Here is a 20,512-nt window from a genome sequence, read left to right as displayed (position 1 = left end):
CGCCGCCGCCGGACCACACACGGGAGGGGGCGGGGCCTAGAGTCGCGGCGCGGTTTCCCGGGTGATGGCCACGCGGAAGAGGTGGGGCTAGGGCGCTGGTTCCCACTGCCTGGCTTCTGGGCCCGCGGCATACGAGTTGACCAAAAGCCTGGCAGAAGAGCGCGCCAAGGAATGGCGGTTCTGGACGGGGCAATCCCAGCTGAGGGGACCGGCGGCAGAGCATGGGTGGGGCTTGGAAGAGGGCGGTCCTCATAGAGGGGCGGGGCTTGGTGAGCGTTGCCGGCGGGCCCGCGGTACCTCCCGCGCTCTGACCTGCGGCTTGTAGGTCCGAGCTGGGGACGGCGGCGCGGGTGGGTCATGCTTCGTCACTCCCCCTCGCTGTGGGAGCTGGTGGAGGAGCACATTCCGCTCCGGGAGCGACCCGAAGTGAAGAGGATTCTGGGGGAGGCGGCGGTGGACCTGAGCCTGGAGCTGCGGGCGGAGGTGGGGAGAGGGAAGGTGGGCCACGCCCCTGGGTGTGATTTCCCACCTCCTGCGGGTCCCTGGCCCTGCCGGGGAACTCCCGAGATCCTATTGGGTCTCACTGTCCTGGCCCTCTCCCCTTTGACTCTGTCCTCTCCCTCACTCCCCCAGCCCCCACCATTCCGGTCACTCCCCTCCCCAGTCGCAAGGTATCCCAGCTCTCCTTGCAGGTGGCGATGTTACGGGCACTGCTCCAAGAGGCTCGATCCTCTCAAGCCCCCAGCTCCCGCCCCATCTCTGACCCCTCTTCTCTTCTGGCACCACCGCCTCTCCTAAAGGACCTCTTGCGCCAGGAACTCCGGCAGTTGCTCCAGGGTCTCCACCACAAAGCCATCTGTGAGGGCAGGTGGGAGCCTCAGGCCTGGGTCCTTTCCCCAGATACCAGGTGGGCTAGCCCTGCCCCTAACAAAGAGCCAGGGTTGCCTTTTCTGTGGTTTCCAGAAAGGAGCCTCTCATCTTCCTTCCTGTGCACCTTCTGCAGGGACCAGGCCCAAGCTTGGGTCCAGTATAGCCCCAGGGTCCTGCACTTTGCCTTGGAGGAGCCCAGGTGTGATTTGCCAGAACAGGAGATATTCCAGATGAGAGGTGGTAGGCCCAGGTAAGGTGATGGTAGGAGAAAGGGATCTGTCCCTGCTTGGCAGAGGGCCCTAGCCAACTGGTGGGTTGCACCTGGCTCCATGCAGGAGGTTCCAGTCACGGGCTGGGCACTTCCACCACCACTTGTGGTAGAGATCAGCACATGAGGGCTGCCGAAACCCAGAGGAAACACCTGCCTAGCCTGGGGACAGGCAAAGCTTCCTGGAGAAAGTGGTTTGATCTGCGTGTTGTCGTATGAGGAGCAGTTTTCAGGGAGATGAAAGAGAGAAGAGCTTTGTAGGAAAAGGGAAGAAAGTCCAGCAGGCGATTGCTCCTCTGGCCTAGAGAACAGGAGTGAGGGCTGGGTTAGGGAGGCAGGGAGAGCTAAAGAGGATGGCTACAAATGGTATTTACAGCTGGGACTGAATGAGATAAAACATTCATAAGTGAATGGCAGCAACTTCTTTTTCTAATCCTCACACAGCCTGAGGTGGGCAAAGTCTGCACTTTGCACAAGAAGAAATTAAAGGCCGGGCATAGTGGCTCATGCCTGTAATCCCAGCACTTTAGGAGGCTGAGGCAGGAGGATGGCTTGAGGCCAGGAGTTTGAGATCAGCCTGGGCAACACAGGGAGACCCCATCTTTACAAAAAGTGAAAAAAAAAATTAGGCGTGGTGGCACATGCCTGGATTCCCAGCTACTTGGGAGGCTGAGGTGGGATAATGGCTTGAGCTCAGGAATTTGGGGCTTCAGTGAGCTATGATTGCACCTGTGCACTCCAACCTGGGTGACAAAGACCCTGTCTCTAAAAAAAAAAAAAAAAAGAAGAAGCCTGGGCAACATAGTGAGACCCCGTTTGTGCAAAAAATTGAACAGGTGTGGTGGTGCACACCTATAGTCCCAGCTACTCAGGAGGCTGATGTGGGAAGAGCACTTGAGCCTGGGATGTCAAGGCTTCAGTGAGCCAAGATGGTGCTACTGCACTCCAGCCTGAGCAACAGAGCACAATCTTGTCTCAAAAAAACAAAAAAACAAAAAGAAAAGAAACTAAAGCTCAGAAGGGATAAGTGCTTTGTCTGAAGTCACACACAATGAAGGGTGGCAGAGCTCATTTGCAAAACTAGGCTCCCAAACTCTTACTCTTTGCACTATATTATATTGTTTTTGTGAGAAAAGAAAGACAGTTGTCTAGGAGAAGTGATGTTTGGGTCCTGAAGGCCTGGGGTGAGCAACATGGGGAGAGTAATAGTGACTTCATTGCCAGCAGTGGTCACAGAGATCTCAGCATCATCAAGGACCAACTGAACGTGTCCAACATTGACCAGGTGGCCAGACATCTGAGGTGAGGCCCAGGGGCACCTGCATGTGTGTAGGCAGGGGTGGAGACAGGGATGGATCTTGGCATGCTGGGATTGTGAGAGAGGAGGAAGGTAACATACTGGGTGGGGAGACCCATGTGTGTCAGGCTGAGAGATGGAAAGAGCTGGCTGCTGTAGAGCTAGTGAGGTTGCTTTCAGGAAGCAGCCAAGTACAGATGCCATGGCCGAGCCTGCCTATAATCTCAGCAATTTGGGAGGCTGAGGCAAGAGGATCATTTGGGCCCAGGAGTTCGAAACCAGCTTGGGCAACATGGCAAAACCCCATCTCTATCAAAACATACAAAAATTAGCTGGGCATGGTGGTGCATGCCTGTACCAGCTACTTGGGAGGCTGAGGTGAGAGGGGATTGATTGAGCCCTGGAAGGCAAGGCTACAGTGAGTCATGATGGGTGGCAGAGCAAGACCCTGTTTTAAAAATAAATATAAATATCTTGACTCTGGGGGTAGCCACAGAGGATTTTAAGCAGAGGAAGGGCTGTGATGTGAGGGAAGATGGAGGCAAGTAGAATCACAGCGCAGAAGTGCGGGAGAGAGAAGGATGCCTGCCAGGGTGAGGTAGGTGAGGGGAAGACACTTCCTGCCCAGAAAGAGCCTTGTGGGGGCCAGAAGTCTATGCTGGGGCAGCCCACCAAGAAGCAGAGGGCAGTGTGGGCTGAGGAAGGACAGGTTGGGTGGGGCTTCTGCTGAGGCTGGAGGTTGCGGCCATGTGGTGGACTCAGCTGAGCCCTGGTCCTATGTCTCGGGTTCTGGCTGCTGCTCCCTCATGTCCCAGGGGCCTTCTGGAGGAGGAGTGTCACACCTTGGAGAGGGAGATCCCCATCCTGCAGGTGAGCCACAGCCCTGCGCTCTCCCCCAAGCCTCACTGCTGAGCATAGACACTCATGCTTCTCACCTGGGTGAGGCCCATGTACCTGTGTGCATGCATAGGTGCGTGTACAGGCTGTGTGAGTCCCGCATCCGTTCCTCAGGGATACATGCTTGTGTGCACCTGCAAAATCCTAGAGGCCCAGGATTCTAATTGAGCCCTTAAGGCCAGGGCCAACGGTTTTAGGTCTTTTGCCTCCTTCCTTTACCTGGGTCTGGGTACAGGCCCCACCATTATCTTGCCAAACTCAGCTCTTCTGCAAGGCTGGTATTCCCTGGGGAACATGGCTGCCCTCATGGTGGATGGGCTGAAGGGGCTACATGGGCATGCCCTAGGGATCTAGGCCTCTGTATCCTGCCTTGCCCCACCCCTACCTTGAGTCTGGGCACTGACAGCTCTCCCTGCCTCTCCCTGCAGCGCTGCCTGGAAGAGGAGTATATGAGGCCTTGCCACCCCTCGGAGGCAGCCCTGGAGCCCACCCTGGCAGGTGAGGACACAGATCAGGGCCCAGAACACTCAGCCTCCTGCTCCCACCCTGCACTTGTACACACCCTAGAAGAGCTGGGCACTGGCTCAGCCGAATCTCTCCTTCAGAGCTAAAGGAACAGAAGAAGGCCATGGAGCAGGAGCTGCAGGCATCTGTGGGGCCGCCTTGTGTCTCTCCCAACCACAGGTAAACCACAACAGTAGACACAGGGCAGGGTGGACTGAAGGATCAGACCACCACCCCCCACACTTACTCCTTTCTGTCCAGGCAGTGGCCCTTGGGGTCCTCCACGCAGGGCCTCAGACCCCTGCTTCCTCTCTGTGGGGTTGCACCTCTCCAGTGCTGCCTGCCTGCACCTCCTCTGGAGCCTTGCCTTCGACCTCGAGGCCAGGCCGCTACCCGCCGCTGGGGACGGCAGCTTCAGTACAGCCCCAGGGAAGGGTCAGCTTCCACGCCCATGTCCAGTGCAGCATCCCAGGCCCCAGCCTGAAGGGCTGGTCACCGAGTAGGCTCTGGCTTCTGCCAGGATGCACCCGTCTGCCACTGCTGCCTGAGCTGCTTTGGCCCAGCCAGCTTCAGATCGGTCTTGGATGAGCTCTCGCCAGGACCCCAAGGCTGTTGGTCTGTCTGGCCTTTGCCCCACCCCCTTGCCAGATCCCTGGTGTCTGGAGCTGAGTGGCCGGGCATCGGTCCCAATCATCAAAGCCTTTGGCCTTTCTCTTCCCAGGCCTTCACAAAGGCCTGGCAGACAGAGGTCCCATTCCAGCCTGACTCTTGTCCCCTGGGGGACCCAGACAAAGCACAGCAGCCGCTCAGAGACAGGAATAGAAATTTCATTAAAATCTATGGACTTTAAAATCTTAGTGGTGCACGATGGGCAGGGATGGGCGGCGCACCGTTATTGCTACAGAGGATTAGAGGTGGCTTGGCCGGGGCTGTCACTGCACAGAGGACGGACAAATGGACACTTCAGGGATTCAGACACTTGGGGGCTTCCGCTCCGGAGAGGGGAGGGGCATGTGGGCTGGGGCCATTTGGCACATGAACAAGGGCAGCACATTTGGGAAGACTGGGCCTTTAGCCTGATGGAGGAAGGGCAAGGGGGTGTCGTGCAGGGTCCCCTTCCCCGGGACGCTGGGCTCAAACCTCCTGTGGAGCAGCCCCTACCCCATCCCCCAGAAACAAATGCTTTGGGCAGGCTGCTGGGTCACGGTCCTCTGCTGGCTGGGCCTGACAGCCAGGGCTGGAATGAGGGGCAGAGACCCCGGAGCAGCCCAGTGAGGTGCAAGCAGGCCTGGAAGACAGACTGGACCCAAGGCTGGGGGTGCGGAGGTGGCAACCACAGAGAATACAACGTTTACAAAAATAATTACACAGATAAACAGGGCTGGGCAGCACAGCCTGACAAGTAACACTGCACAGCCCCCAGCCCCTCATCCTGCCCCTAGGGAGGAAGAGCCAAATGTGCCTGGCAGAGGCTGGGGTCTGCTCTGAGGGCAGGAGCACTAGCCATGGGGCTGGAGGCCCACCCAGAACCTCAGCTCAGGGCAGGGTATAAGGGTATCAGAGGCCACGTAAAGCCGCCCAGACTACTGGGGACCTGGCCCGAGACCCCTCCAAAGTGCTTTGGACCTCCCAGCAACCCTCCACTCCCACCCCTCCCCACAGCTGCCATCTTGGCATCCAAAGGACGTGTAAACACTGGGGGCACGAGCACGAATGACTGCACTAGCAGTAGTGACCAAGATGACAGCAGCCGTCCTGGCCAGGGCGTGGCAGGGGGCAGGCGAGACACCTGGCCTCCGCCTCACCAGTCTCTGTGTTGGGAGCACGGGATGGGGGTGGGGCCCCTCCCCTGGCAGCTGTGCTCATATCCGGGAGTCCTGGAGGCGGCTGGAGCCATTACTGCCCACAATGGGGATCTGGGCCTTGTCCGGGTGCAGTGGCTGGACCTCGAAGCCGTCATCAGGAGAGGGGATTATGGTGGGGGCGTAGCGCCCAGTCCGGTGCTCCAGGAGGGCAGGGCCCCAGTCTCTGCTTGGCTTTGTGGCATTTTTCAAACGCTGCATGAGGTAGGCACGGGGCACAGGGGCAGGGCACGTCAGGGGGGAGCCCTTAAGCCCCTTCCAGCCGGCCCCTCCCATTTCACCTGGCTACCCAGCCTTCCCCCGCCCTCACCTGCAGGAGGGTGTCCCCGTCTGTGCGGCAGAGCCGGAACATGGCGTAGAGGGGGATACAGAGGACGGAGGACAGAGCCATGAGGAAGCCAATGGCCACGGCCCAGCCTGGGTACTGGTAGTGGTTGTAGGTGATCGGCTGGTACTGGATCACAGTGAAAACTAGAATAAACTGCACGGGGCAGGTGTGGGAGTGGGCATGAGGCTGGCCTAGAGCCCAGACCCAGGCCATCCCTCTATCAGCACCCTTTCCTCTCTGGCTTCCCAAACTAGAAAGGGGCATTTGGGGCAGAACAGGGACAGCTGTCAACATCTGGGCTGTGGAAGAAGCAGGCAGGGCCAGGGGACCGGGGCACCATGGGTGGGAAGGCTCTGCGGAGGGAAATCTGTCTTTGCCGCGGTCCTGAACTGGCCGAGCACAGTCGAGCTGCTGCTGCCTTTGGAATTCAATCAGTTCTGCTCAAAGACTCGCTATGGCTTCCCCTGGCCGACTGAAGTAAGGCCACATCCTGGACCTTTAGGCTGTCACCTGGCAGTGCGACCTCAAATTGTCTTGCCTGCCACACGACCCCGCCCTCAGTGTTTCAGTCACACCCAGTGTTTCCCATCCTCTCTTCATTTATTCTGGGGAATCATCCTCTGCATCTTCCTCTGTCAAACCCTATGCCAGTGCCCTCTCCTTCAAGAAGCCATCCCAGATTTCCCCCATTTCCTCCTGCAGGGCCTCCCCTCGGCGTTTTCCACCTGCTTCCCTTAGAGTGGCTTGGTTTAATATTCCCATAGACCTGGGAGCTCCTGGGATTGCATCAACTCTGGGGGTGCAGTGCCCAGTACAGTGCCTGCCACAGTCTCTTGTGTTGATTTGAACTGACTGGTACAGAGAGGCAGAGGAGGATGGCAAGAGGGTAGGGCAAAGCCCTGCCTGTCTACGGCCGTGGGGACAGGGACATTCAGCCTGGGGAAGCTCCACGGGCTGAAATGGTGAGTGTCGGGCTGTGGTGCTCTAGGGAGCCTCCTTGGAAAGAGATGAGTGAGACTGGAAATAAGACTTGTGGCTGCAGCAACAAAAGGAGTGAAAGGAGGCAGAAACACAGGCAGTGGCTGGCGGGTCACCTGGAGGGCCTGGGTGGGAGGGTGTCCCAGCATCCTCCTCCTGAGGTTCCAGCCCCATCCTGAAGCACAGGGCCATATTCTAGAATGCAAGACCCACATCCAAACTGGAGGACCCTCTGGGGATGCTGCACACGATGGGAGCTTATAACAGGTTTCCTAAATGGAACAGATCCTGACCTACGTGTGGACAAATCCCTCATTTGAGCTGACAGAAGGGTGGAGTTTGTCAAAAAGAGCTTTTCAGAAATATGAAAAAAGAAAGCCCCCAGAGAAAACACAACAGCCCAGAAAGCCAGGCTGGAGTTACCCCAAGGAGAGGACTCTAGGCTCCCCTAAAGGTAACTCCGGCCTGGCTTCCTGGGCACAGGAAGGGCCCCGCCCACTGTGCCTCAATCTTGTGGAGACACCAGATCCCAGCCAAGGGTGCCCCTACAGATCCTTTTTGTGCTCATCTCCTTCCTCCCCACTGCCCTTGGCAGGTGCCCCCTGGTCTCTCCCCAGGACATCAATCTAGTCTGAATGCTGGGAGACCCTCTGAGCCACAGAGGCTGAGCTCCCCTTGGGCCACTGCCCCAGAAGGCATGGTACTCTGGGGTGGTGGTGCCTGCCCTCCCCTGCCTCCCACCACCAACACTTCCGCTCCTCCTGTTTCAAAGCTGGGCCAGTGGCCAGAGGGAGAGCCTGTGCCAGGCTCGGGAACATCCCACACCCTATGGGGTAGAGACCTCAGCCCTCCACAGGCCTTTATTCAGAAACATGAGCCACAGGGAAAGTCCGGTGCTGAGCCCCCTGTGCCACTGAGGCATTAAACATGACAAGAGTGTGGCTCTGAACACTGCCCGGGCCACTGGGCCAGCCCTCTCACTGTCACTCAGAGATGGCCCTGCCTGTCCTCTGTGGAGTGACCATTACACTGTCAATACCTGCTTTCCCCGAATCTCATCCCAAACAGGAGGGAGCTAAGTCATACGGTTTTAGCCCCTGGACCATTCCTCCCTCCTGCAGAGGTGCTTCTAGTGTGGCGCTGGCCCAGGCTTGGAATTGGACTACCTGATTTGAATTGTGGCTCTGCCTCTTATTAGCTGTGTGACCATGGGCCAATTACTTATCCCTGTGCTTCAGTTTCCTATCTGTAAGGTGGGGATAACAGTGACACCTTGGAGAGCTCCATCACGGGTTACATGGGAACGGTGTGTGGAAAGTGCCTGCTTCCTTGCCATGGTGGATTCCTTCCACCAATTCAGCTCCCTGATGGGAATTTCTCAGCTGTTGAATATTCATAAAACCTGGAACACCCCCCACCCAAGCCAGCCCACCTCACTGCCTGGAAGGCTTGCAAATTGCCCCCATGCAGAGCTGACATCTGATTTCACAGCCTGATCTACCAGCCTTGGGCTGCTGCTGGAACACTCGTTCCCACCACATAGCCAAGGCCCTGGAACACCCTCCCTAGAGGGATGGGAGATGAGGCCAGCAGGCAGAGGCTGACACGCTATCCGTATTGACTCCTGAGTCCCCCGGGGTGCCAGGCAGGAATGCCTGAGCAATGTCTGCAGTCAAATACAGGCTGTGGCACTCCTCTCCTAACCTGAGGCCAGGGCCTGGGCAGCTCTGAGTCACCACACGCCTCTCTGACTCTCTCCAACCTCCCTTAGCCTCCCAAAGGCCAGAGTCATGGGTATGGAGCTCTGGCCAGGTGCGGGAGCTCCTGCTCTCCCTCCGCTGGGTCCCAAGAGATGGACACATGGCCAAGGGGCAGCAAGGGAAGGGAGGGGCCGGCCAGGGAACTCACGAAGATGATGGCGGGAGAGACGAAGCGCCAGCAGATCTGAAAGAAGAGGGGCGGTGGGAAGCCCAGCATCATCTGGATGTCCTGGAAGTAGTTCCGGTGCCCTGGAGAGAGGAGGGGTCAGCAGGTCCACAGGACAGAGTGGGCGGGCCAGGGGCCGGGTCACGGGAGGCCGGAGGCTCAAGTGCTCACCGTAGATGTACATGATGGCCACACACATGATGCAGGAGATGACCACCAAAGAGAAGCTGGCCGCATAGTTGTCCATCAGCAGCAGCCAGTAGATGCCTGCCTGGGGAACAGTGGGCGGCTGTGGGAGGCGCCTGCAGCCCCGGCTCCCCCACCCTTCCCTGCATGTCCTGGCAACTCTGAGCCAGCCCTTCCCTTACTCAGCTCTTACCTGGCTGGTGAGGGGGATGCCCAGCAGGAAGCCAGCCACAGCCACACCCAAGGTCACATAGGTCTTTTTCTGCAGGATCCACTCATTCCCCACCTCATCCACAATGGCTGTGACCAGCGTCTCCAGGAGGCAGAACTGCAGGATGTGGCTGTCAGATGGGGGACCTGCCCCTTGTTCCTGTCCCCTCCCTTCCCCAAGCCTCCGGTCCACGTCCTGCACCTCATACCTGAGTGCCCAGCCCCAGCAGGATGAGCATGAAGAAGAAGAGCAGAGACCACAGCGGGGAGATGGGAAGTAGTGTGAGGGCCTCAGGGTAAGCCACGAAGGCCAGGCCGGGGCCGTGGTCTGCCACGCGGGACACATCCACGCCCAGGTGACTGGCCATGAAGCCGAGGATGGAGAAGATGACGAAGCCCGCATAGACGCTGGTGGCACAGTTGGTGATACTGATGATGACGCTGTCCCTGATGGGGAGGAAAAGAGAGTTCAGCTTCCCTCTCCCCAATTTCGGCCAAGGCAGACATGGAGACAGGGAAAGTTCTAGGAACAAGGGCGCCCCCAACTATTTTTTGGGGGGTGGGAGACAGGGTCTCACTCTGTTGCCCAGGCTGGAATGCAATGGTGCTATCACAGGTCACTGTAGCCTTGACCTCTTGGTCTCAAGCAATCCTCCCACCTCAGCCTCCTAAGTAGCTGGGACTACAGGTGTGTGCCACCACGCCCAGCTAATTTTCTTTTATGTTTTATAAAGAAAGATGGGGTCTCACTATGTTGCCCAGGCCTGTCTTGAATTCCTGGGCTCAAGTGATCCTCCTGCCTTGGCCTCTCAAAGTGCTGGGATTATGGCATGAAGCACTGAGCCTAGCCCCCAACTCCTTTTCTGGTCTGTTCTGGGCATTTTTAAGTGAGCCTGAGCTGCCTGAGTCCTCACAGACCCCTGGGACATCACTGTCCCCATCTCTCTTCTCTCTCTTGTCTAAGCCTCTCTCCCCATTCTCCAACAACTTTATCCAGAACCAGTATTCCCAGAACCTCAAGATCAGGAGGGGAAAGGAGGCCTGGTGGGCCCACGGCTGCACTGGAGCTGGGATCAGGCTGCAGAGAGGGCAGGGAGGGGGCAGCCTCAGCCCGGCAGGGAGCACTCACCGGTAACAGTTATTGTGGAACTTGTTGTAGGAAGCCATGGTGATGAGGCCTCCCCACGCGCAGCCCAGTGAGTAGAAGATCTGGGAGGCGGCATCACCCCACACCTGCAGGGAGGGGCCGGCGGGTGAGGAGCTGTGGGCAGAGGCAGGCACCTCCCCGGCCCTTCCCCAACCCGCTTCTGGTTTCCGCTTTCCTTCACTTCTCACCTTGGCCTCCAGGATCTTGTCCCACTGTGGGGTTAGGTAGTACATGATGCCGGTGAAGGCTCCCTCCAGGGTCACTCCGCGGACAAACAGAATGGTCAGCACCACGTAGGGGAACGTGGCTGTGAAGTACACCACCTGGCACAAGAGGGCTCCATGGACTCTTCCGGGCTCTCCCCTACCCTGGGCACCACCACCCTGGCTCCCTAATCACCACCAGCCTCTAGTCCCTCTCCCGCTCTGCAGTCCCTTCAGCATCCCCTCCCTGCAACACACACATGACCCAGGTAGGGGTCAGGATCTTTCTGGGTGGGCACAGACCCTGCTGGGGGAGGGGTACTTGCTTTCCCTGAAGACTTGACCCCTCGGATGAGGCAGAGGAAGACGACCACCCAGGAGACACCGAGGCAGCCAAGGAGGGGCAGCCGCACCTCCCCAAAGTTCCCGATGTCGTCTGACAGCTTCAGCACATACAGCCTGGGAAGGGGAGACTCTGTTACGGATGGCCAGCCCCCGCTGCCCAGCAACAAATTCCCAAGGCTCAGGGCCCACCTGGGCCATACCCTCCTTTGTCATGAGGTCCCACATGGGAGCTACTTCAGGGGCCCAGCCCTGGCCGGCCCATCCCCCTCCACCTGCTGCAGCCCCTGGGGAGCCCGACACAGTCCACTGCTCTGCAGCCTTTCCCAGGCCCTTCAAGGGCTCCTGGAGGCCACACCCCAGGCTTGGGTAGTCTTCCCAGTCTCCGGTTGGGCTCAGCCCAGGTCCTTGTTTGCATGTTTCTCCCTTCAGGAATGCCTTTTCCTCATCCTGTCAGGTGTCACCTCCTCCAGGAAGCCACCAGTGAGCATCTCACCTGCACCAATCAGCTCTATCTCTGATAAACTGAGGGAGGCAGTGGAATGCTCAGTAAAGACTGGACCCTGGCCAGGTGTGGTGGCTTGTGCCTGTAATCCCTGCGCTCTGTGGAGGTCGAGGCGGGCAGATCACCTGAGGTCAGGTGGGTCCTCCAGGAAGCCACCAGTGAGCATTTTACGTGCACCAATTAGCTCTATCTCTGATAAACTGAGGGCGGCAGTGGGCAGTGGAATGCTCAGTAAAGATTGCAGCCTGGCCGGGTGTGGTGGCTCACACCTGTAATCCCAGCACTTTGGGAGGCCGTGGTGGGCAGATCACCTGAGGTCAGGAGTTCAAGACCAGCCTGGCCAACATAGTGAAACCCCGTCTCTACAAAAATACAAAAATTAACTGGGCATGATGGCGGGTGCCTGTAATCCCAGTTACTCAGGAGGCTGAGGCAGGAGAACCTCTTGAACCCAGGAGGCGAAGGTTGTAGTGAGCCGAGATTGTGCCACTGCACTTTAGGCTGGGCGACAGAGTAAGAGTCCATCTCAAAAAAAGATTGAACCCAAATTTCTCCCCTCTGGGTGGCTCCATCTGGCACCCTATGCCATACCAGCTGTGATCTTTTGATCAACCAGACATTTATGTGCCTAGCCCTGTGCTAGGTGCTGGGCATACAGGCCTGCAGGGGCATCTCCCCAGCCCTCAGGGAAGAGGGCAGAGAACAACTGCTCTACCTCCAGCACCAGCATTCAAAGTAAAGAAACCATTTCTTGTTTGAAGGTTTTTCTTTTTTCTTTCTTTTTTTTTTTTTTAGACACAGTCTCGCTCTGTCACCCAGGCTGGAGTGCATTCGTATAATCAGGGCTCACTGCAACCTCCACCTCCCAGGTTCAAGCGATTCTCCTGCCTCAGCCTCCCGAGTGGCTGGGATTACAGGTGCCTGCCACCATGCCTGGCTAAGTTTTGCATTTTTAGTAGAAACAGGGTTTCACCATGTTGGCCAGGCTGGTCTCAAACTCCTGACCTCAGGTGACCCGCCCACCTTGGCCTCCCAAAGTGCTGGGATTATAGGTGTGAGCCACCGCGCCCGGCCTGAAGGATTTTTTAATACTTTGTCTAACCATAAATGCTAAACAGGTAGTGTTTTATATTATTATTATTGAGACAGGGTCTTGCTCTATAGCCCAGGATGGAGTACAATGGCACAGTCATGGCTCACTGCAGCCTCGAACTCCCAGGCTCAATCGATCCTCCCACCTCAGCCTCCCGAGTAGATGGGACTTCATGTGTGCACCACCACGCCCAGCTAATTTTTGTATTTTTTGTAGAGTTGTGGTATCACCATATTGCCCAGGCTGGTCTCGAACTCCTGGGCTCAAGTGATCCTCCTGCCTCAGCCTCCCAAAGTGCTGGGATTACAGGCATGAGCCACCGCACCTGGCCTATATTATTTTTGACTGCAAGTATACAGCATTACAATGTTAGGGACTGAAGAGTTTAAAAGGCTAGCCTGGAAACCAAATGATGAATTCTAGCTTTATTTTTATGGCACCATATTCTGTTTTTTGTTTGGTTTTGGTTTTGGAGCACACGCTTTTGAGATCAAACAGCCTAAGGAAATTTGGAACCCAACATATTTACAAGTGGCCTCTTGACACATGACATCTCCAGAATTATTCTGCATTGCTTTAAAAACGTCTCCACATGACATATCTTATTTTCCCAGCCAGGTGGTAAGCGCCTTGAGAACAGGACCCTCAGGAACAGGTCCCACAGGGGCTATGGTTGTGCTGCCTGAGCTCCTATCAGCAGTCTTAGTGATTTAGGTTGCATTATCTCATTTTGTCTTTAAAACCAGGTAGGTATCATGACCACCCAATTTCATGGACAAATGACTGTGAACGACCTCCCAAGGCCACAGCTAATAAGTGGCACAGCCAGGATTTGAGAGGGGTCTGTGTGACTCCAGAGCTGCCATGAAGACCCTGGGGGACAGGATCTGGGCCCCACAGGGACGGCAGAGGTGAGAAGGCCTGGTCATGTGTTTAGGGCCCAGTAGCAAGTGTCAGACCAGCACAGAGGACTGGAAGGCAAGATTGTGAAGAGGGTGGCGAGGGAGGGGAGGACTCTGAGTGACAAGGTTGAGTGGGTGAGAGGCAGACATGGGCTCAGAAATCTACCCTTTGAGCTTCTCTCACTTAAGAGTCTCTTCATCTGACTTTTGATTCGCTTCCCTCATTTGTAAAATGGTGATTTTAAAAATCCCTACACAAGCTACCTAACAGGGTTTTTGTGGCACTCCAGTGAGATGGCGCAGCTGTCCAAAGGGTTGTTGGAAAGTGTGGACTAAACACCTGCACAGCCGCCCCCACCTAATTCACCGCGGCACACCCAACAACAGCGGCACCAGAGGGGCGCAACGCACGCAGATTCTGACAGCAACTGCTGCCTAGCTCCTTAACCTCTAAACGGCAGTCTCTGAATCTGAAAATATGGATACTAATATCTACTTAGATAATATGCCTGGCACGTAGTAGGTGATCAACAATAAGGGTGCTTCCTTTCTTCCCTTGCTGAAGCCAGCCTGGGTTGCTCTCTTCAGGGCCATTTCCCTGACTCTCCAGGAGAGGGCAGCAGGGAGCCATGCTGCTGAGAAGGTGTCCTGCATGGGACAGTGGCCAGTTAGGCAGGCCTGGCTCCAGCCGGCACTGGGGAGTAGAGTGCAGCGGCTCCACCAGCCAGATTTCTTTGAAGGCTCTTCTCCTCTGATTTTACTGGATAAAATCTCTAGAGCTTTGCCCTGGGTGGGCCCAGGGCTGGGAATCTCTGAGTCGGTCCCTGGGACAACCACCACTGGAGCATCCGGGGGTGGGGGTGCACAAGGCTTTGTGTTTCTGGGAGCTTCCAGGAAGGTTCATCACCCCAGACTAGATCAAGTTGCCCAGTCCACATCATGCCTCAAATGTAGTAAAATGCCTCACTCGGCAGTATCTGCTTGTTCTCCCGTCAGACAGCAGCTCTGTAAGGACAGTGTCTTCCTCCCCACCCTCTCTCCCCTCTGAGAACAGTACCCAGTACCTAGTAGGTGCTCAATAAATCAGCTGGGCATGGTGGCTCACGCCTGTAACCCCAGCACTTTGGGAGGCCAGGGTGGGTGGATCACCTGAGGTCAGGAGTTCGAGACTAGCCCGGCCAACATGTCGAAACCCTGTCTCTACTAGAAACACAAAAACAAGCCAGGCATCGTGGCAGGTGCTTGTAATCCCAGCTACTAGGGAGGCTGAGGCAGGAGAATCGCTTAAACCTGGGAGGCGGAGGTTACAATGAGCTGGGATCGCGCCACTGCATTCTAGCCTGGCCAACAGAGTGAGACTCTGTCTCAAAAAAAAAAAAAAAAATCTGTCCATTCAGTTCCAGGTGTTTTTAAAAAAGAAAATAAATGTTAGGATGTTAAAAATTTAAAAATAAAAGAGAAATGACCTGTCTGGTGACTGAGTGCCTGAGTCTGCCCATGCCTCTCTGGGGGACAGCAGCTGTGTTCGCTATGCTCTGGGTCTTTGAGAATAGTGGCCCCATCTTACCTGTCTTTGAGTGTCTACAGCCCAGCACAGAGGTTGGCACAGGGAAACTGGGTCCTTCAGGGTCAGAGCACTCGGGCCTGGGCTTAGAGGACCTGTGGTGACTTGTGGTATCCTCGGACCCTCGTGCATTTCAGTCATGGCTTTCCATTACATGTGGAGAAAGCCTCAAACCCTTAGCCTGGCATGGGAGGCCCTGTGTTATATGATGCCTGCTGGCCTCTTCTGTCTTATCACTCAGCGTCCCACCTGCTTCCAACCCCAGCTCCAGTTTGCCTCCTGCCCCTCTGCTCACCTGCTCATGCGGCTCCCAATCTCTCTATTTTCCTCTCTACCTTCTCTGGGAAGTCCTGACTGCCTGGTCTTGCCCCATCCCCTTAGCACCAAGCACTACCTCTTTGTGTCCCCATGACACCCCTGCACACACCTGGACCGAGGCACCTGCCCTACTGTGATTAGCGATCTGTCTCCCCACTACCCTGTGAGCTCCTCAGGACAGGGGCTCTGGGCCGTTCATACCCACCGTGGGGACACAGGGCCTGGCAGAGCAGAGGCGTGAATGTTGTGGAATGAGTGGTGGAGGCCTGCCAGCATGCCCCCAAAGCTCTATGCCCAGGGGTTCCCCAGCAAGACACGGGGAATTTCCAGCTGGTGGGTGGAGGGCACAGCAGGATGGCCTGAGACTCTGGTCTCTTCGTCGCCTCTAAACAAAATGTGCCACGGTGTCTTGATCACAGCACCCCCGGCTCAGAGACCTTCCATGGCGTCTTTTGTTCTGCATCATCAAGTCTAAGCCTAATCCTGGCAAGTTCTTTATGAAAGCAGTACCACTTCCTAGGCCACCTGAAGCCCATGCATTCTCCCCACACCTGTTACTCTCATCAGAGCAGGCTCTCTCCAGCCTTGGGGCCAGCCTCTGCTCATCGGGGACAGGGTCTTTACCCACACTCTTATTCTCCCCAGGATCTGCCCCTACTTTCCTGAGTCTCCTCTGAAGGCTGGTTTGCTGGATTTCTGACGGCCTTCCTCACGGCTGCTCTGTAAACATCCTGCAACTCAACATCCATCTTCCATTGCTTTCCTTCTTTCTTTTTTTTTTTTTTTTGAGATGGGGTCTCACTCTGTTGCCCAGGCTGAAGTTGCCAGGCTGGGTTCACGCCATTCTCCCGCACCTGCCACCACGCCCGGCTAATTTTTTTTCTTTGTTTGTATTTTTAGTAGAGACAGGGTTTCACCGTGTTAGCCAGGATGGTCTCAATCTCCTGACCTCGTGATCTGCCCATCTCGGCCTCCCAAATTGCTGGGATTACAGGTGTGAGCCACCGCGCCCAGCCTCCATTTTCCATTGCTTTCTGTACATCAGGCTCTTCTCCTAAACCTCTTCACTCACCTCTACCCTCTCCCAGCCCAGCAGGGAGCTAAACCTGCAGCAGGCACCCGACTTTGTCTTCAGATGGCTGCCCAGTGGGGACAGGGTCGCCACCCCAGGTCCCACGGGTGCCTCACCTCCAGTACTCCTCGCTGGGGCTGGTCCTCTGGAGGCTGTGGTTGAGCAGGTGGGAGAGGTTGCTGGGCAAGGTGGCTGGCCGAGAGCCATTGGTGAGGTTGGAGGCGTCCAGCACACCAGCACAGTCACGCGTGTTCCAGGGGTTATTGCAGTAAGCCCAGGGCAGCACGTGCGTCATGGACGAGAAGAAGTAGTAGAAGGCAATGCAGATGACCACGTTGTAGTAGATACCGATGTAGGTGGACACCACCATCATACCATAGCCCACGCCTGCAGGAGGGGAGGGGCAGGGGGGAGGAGCCTCACGCATCCAGCAGGAGGAGGTAAGGTTAATAATTTCTTTTTTTCTTTTCATTTTTTTTTTTTTTGGGACGGAGTCTTGCTCTGTCGCCCACGCTCTGTCACCCAGACTGGAGTACAGTGGCGCAATCCTGGCTCACTGCAAGCTCCACTTCCCGGTTTCACGCCATTCTCCTGCCTCGGCCTCCCGAGTAGCTGGGACTACAGGCGCCCACCACCACACTGGGCTAATTTTTTTGTATTTTTAGTAGAGACGGGGTTTCACTGTGTTAGCCAGGATGGTCTCAATCTCCTGACCTTGTGATCCGCTTGCCTTGGCCTCCCAAAGTGCTGGGATTACAGGCGTGAGCCACCGAACCCGGCGTGTTTTTTTTTTTTGTTTTTTTTTTGTTTTTTTTTTTTGAGACAGAGTTTTTTATTTTCTTGCCCAAGCTGGAGTGCAATGGCGCGATCTCAGCTCACTGCAACCTCCGCCTCCCGGGTAGCTGGGATCAAGTGATTCTCCTGCCTCAGCCTCCCGAGTAGCTGGGATTATAGGCATGCGCCACCACAACTGGCTAATTTCGTATTTTTAGTAGAGATGGGGTTTCTTTTTCCCCCCCCCCCTTTTTTTTTTTTTTTTGAGATTAAGTCTCCCTCTGTCACCCAGGCTGGAGTGCAGAGGCATGATGTCGGCTCACTGCAAGCTCCGCCTCCCGGGTTCACGCCATTCTCCCGCCTCAGCCTCCTGAGTAGCTGGGACTGCAGGCGCCCACCACCAGGCAGGGCTAATTTTGTTTTTGTATTTTTAGTAGAGACAGGGTTTCACCGTGTTAGCCAGTATGGTCTCGATCTCCTAACCTTGTGATCCGCCCGCCTCGGGCTCCCAAAGTGCTGGGATTACAGGCTTGAGCCACCACCACCACGCCAGGCCAAGATGGGGTTTCTCCATGTTGGTCAGGCTGGTCTCAAACTCCTGACCTCAGGTGATCCGCCTACCTCGGCCTCCCAAAGTGCTGGGATTATAGGCGTGAGCCACTGTGCCCGGCCCAAGGTTAATAATCTCTAAGGTCCCAAGGGGCAGGCTGAGATGGAGGGCCATAGGAAGGCCAAGTCGAGGTTTTGGTAGGGGTAAGTTGGCCAGGGGGCCAAAGGAGTTTTGTGTGTACACGTGGTAGGAGGGGAGGGTGGCGGCCAAGTAAACATGGGTCCCAGCATGCATCCCAGGGCTTAGGCCATTGATGTGGGGCTTGGGGTCAGCATCAGGGCTCTACAGAGGTCAGCCGTGTTTGTACAGATGGGCGAGTTGGCACGGCCCTCAGAGGCCGTTGTGTGTGTGTGTGTGTGTGTGAGCGAGGGCCCCGCCCAGGCCTCACCTTTGAACATGGGGCTGATCCTCCAGACCCCCAGGCACCCCTGGCTCGCAAACTGGCCGAAGGAGAGCTCCATGAAGAAGAGAGGGATCCCGCAGAAGATGAGCATGATGAAGTAGGGGAACATGAAGGCTCCTGGTAGGCAGGGAGAGGTCTGGCTCAGGAGTGGGCTTGGAGGGATCTCACCCTGGGCTTCCTGCTCAGAACCCAACAGCAAAACCTTCGTGATTGGGTAGGACCCAGGGAGGAGTGTGCCAGGCTTGAGCAGGAGCCTGGGCTGAGGCACACCACCCCCAGCCTGTCTTTGAACTTGACAGAGGCTCTCAGGAAGTCTGCTCAGAGTGGAATCCAGGCCCCAGAGCCTCCATACTTGGGTGGGATTTGATGGTTTAACCAAGCGATTTCACAAGCATAAGTTGCTGAGATCCTCAAATACCCTGAACCATTTAGGGGGGCTGCTGAACCCCAGGGAATAGAACAGGGAGCCTTGAGTGGGGATTAGGTCCTTTCTTGCCTCTCCTCACCTCAAAGGGGGCCAACTGGCAGGGCCAGGCCCGAACAACAGACTGCCAGGGTCTGGGGTGGCCTGCCTTAGGCAAAGGGTGCCTAAGCCAGGGATGGGGGCAAAGGAGGCCAAGGCCGGAGGCCAGCCTTTATCTGGAGTGGGTCTGTGCCAGGGAGAGGGTGGCCCAGGCCCTAGTGGGTGGGCTCTACCCAAGTGGGTGGTCCCTGCCCTGTGCCCGCTGGGTACCTCCCCCGTTGCGATAGCAGAGGTATGGGAAGCGCCAGACATTGCCCAGGCCCACGGCATAGCCCACGCTCGTCAGTACAAACTCGATCTGGTTGCCCCAGTTGCCCCGTTTGAGGTTCTGGTCCCTCTTGGTGGCCTCGTTGGGCACAGCACCATTCTGTGGGGACAGGAGAGAAGCTACCATCAGCAAGGCATTTGTGCTCCATGCCTGACCCTCTGGGCCTCCCCCAGCAGGGAAACCGTGGACCCTCCAACACCCTTCCCCGGGCTTCCCCTCTGCTGGCAGGAGCTTCAGGCAGGCCTGGCAAGGAAGGAAGCAGAGAGTAGTGGCTGCCAGAGGGCGCCAAGCAGAGCTTCCCTCACCAGCCCCACAGCACCCAGTGCCAGGTGCACAGCCCACCTGAGGAGCTGCTGCCAGCGTCTGGGAGGCGGGACACTGAAGAGGGAGCTAGGGCCAGGAGCCCCTAAGCCCCTCCAAAACCTCCCCTTGCACCTCTGGGTAAGGACCTGGGAGCAGCTGAGCCTCATACCAAGCAGCCAAGTCAGGCTGGGCACAAAGGGGCCTGTGTCCAGACAGCCCCCCCACCCGTCGCCTACCACATCACCAGGCTGAGCACGCTGCCCCTGGGCAGGCGACAGCGGAGGAGGGGAGGCTAGACCCCTCCCCCAGCTGAAGGCTTCTTCCTGGGGGCACAGAGTGGGCAGGGCTGGGAGGAAATGGGGGAGCAGCTGAGCCGGGCCAGACCTGGGGAGGGCATTCTGGGACTGTAGGTGGGAGGGTCCGGGGAGCTAGCTATACTGCCCATGACTGGGGAGGAACCCTGGGGAGCTGACCTGGGCCATGGCTAGGGAGTGCTGGGCCATGAGTTGGGGAAGGAGACCAGAGTTGTAGGCCTCATGCCAGACTTTGAGGACAGACTCTGCTAGGGAAATGGAAGGAGTGGCTCTGGAAAAGCGCGGCAGGAAGAAGGATCTCTGAACAGGGAGAAGCGTCACCTGCAGGGGAGGGGGCTGAAGGTCAGGAGAAGCAGATGCGGGGATTTGCCCCAGGGAAGAATGTGGGGCCTGCAGGACTGGACTGGTGGCCTGGGCCTCACTGAGGATAGCCCCTTGTGAAACCCCATGCCCAAAAGCTGGAACTGGCTCTGCAAGTCCCTTGGTTAAAGAAGTCCCTTAATAAGTGCCATGCTCCTTCCACCTCCCTCTCACAGTGAGCAGGAAATTAACCAGAGCCCGAGGGCCCCAAGGGGTCTCACTAGGGAGACAGGGGCTCAGTGTCACCAACAGAAACACAGAGACCTTAGTGCCAGAGACAGCCTCCCAGAGCTGGGCTATTCCCCTGAGAGAAACAGACAGACCCAGCATCAGAGATGGAGCCCCGTAGCCTCAGAGAGATGCCAATGATGTCACATTGACCCTCCACTTGAAAGAGACATATTCAAGGACAGCAGTCACTCTGGCCAATAAGCAAGGCAGCCTGGTGCAGGTGAAATGCTATCACAACCTGATGCTGATGAACA

The 20,512-nt window shown here is 56.7% G+C and overlaps 2 protein-coding genes across 37 annotated transcripts in view; one reads left to right on the top strand and one right to left on the bottom strand.

Annotated features, from left to right (window-relative positions):
- Positions 1 to 60: 60 nt before the first annotated feature.
- CCDC24 (coiled-coil domain containing 24) lies at positions 61 to 4,688 on the top strand. Of its 13 annotated transcripts, none has more exons than XM_077960144.1 (9): positions 78 to 225; positions 326 to 483; positions 801 to 868; positions 1,004 to 1,120; positions 2,366 to 2,440; positions 3,251 to 3,305; positions 3,761 to 3,830; positions 3,938 to 4,016; positions 4,102 to 4,688. In XM_077960144.1, exons 1-9 carry the CDS (start codon positions 222 to 224, stop codon positions 4,337 to 4,339), a joined length of 864 nt encoding a protein of 287 aa, XP_077816270.1. In that variant the 5' UTR covers positions 78 to 221; the 3' UTR covers positions 4,340 to 4,688. The 13 variants fall into 13 exon arrangements, with proteins under 13 accessions (XP_077816283.1, XP_077816270.1, XP_077816254.1 ...); XM_077960128.1 differs by having other exon boundaries at positions 693 to 868; positions 2,363 to 2,440; XM_077960139.1 differs by having other exon boundaries at positions 693 to 868; positions 2,363 to 2,440; positions 4,098 to 4,688.
- The window catches only part of SLC6A9 (solute carrier family 6 member 9), a 35,018-nt gene continuing 19,153 nt past the window's right edge, over positions 4,648 to 20,512 (bottom strand). For 5 of the 24 annotated variants that reach the window (XM_001097692.5, XM_015137714.3, XM_077959984.1 and 2 more), the window contains 12 exons: positions 18,993 to 19,149; positions 18,245 to 18,376; positions 16,589 to 16,859; positions 11,003 to 11,135; positions 10,662 to 10,796; positions 10,456 to 10,559; positions 9,536 to 9,773; positions 9,310 to 9,444; positions 9,102 to 9,201; positions 8,913 to 9,013; positions 6,009 to 6,179; positions 4,648 to 5,893 (listed from right to left, as the gene is read on the bottom strand). In XM_001097692.5, the coding sequence (XP_001097692.1) occupies positions 5,699 to 5,893; positions 6,009 to 6,179; positions 8,913 to 9,013; positions 9,102 to 9,201; positions 9,310 to 9,444; positions 9,536 to 9,773; positions 10,456 to 10,559; positions 10,662 to 10,796; positions 11,003 to 11,135; positions 16,589 to 16,859; positions 18,245 to 18,376; positions 18,993 to 19,149 (1,872 nt within the window). In that variant the 3' untranslated portion in view covers positions 4,648 to 5,698. Of the gene's footprint in view, positions 5,894 to 6,008; positions 6,180 to 8,912; positions 9,014 to 9,101; positions 9,202 to 9,309; positions 9,445 to 9,535; positions 9,774 to 10,455; positions 10,560 to 10,661; positions 10,797 to 11,002; positions 11,136 to 16,588; positions 16,860 to 18,244; positions 18,377 to 18,992; positions 19,150 to 19,826; positions 19,989 to 20,512 lie in introns of all 24 variants that reach the window. The other 19 variants (XM_028834508.2, XM_077960042.1, XM_077960019.1 and 16 more) reach the window with 9 other exon arrangements.

The sequence above is a fragment of the Macaca mulatta genome, chromosome 1 (genome assembly GCF_049350105.2).
Source record: "Macaca mulatta isolate MMU2019108-1 chromosome 1, T2T-MMU8v2.0, whole genome shotgun sequence".
Lineage (NCBI taxonomy): Eukaryota > Metazoa > Chordata > Mammalia > Primates > Cercopithecidae > Macaca > Macaca mulatta.
The sequence above is the reverse complement of the archived record's forward strand: the minus strand, read 5'-3'. Positions and strand labels throughout refer to the sequence as shown.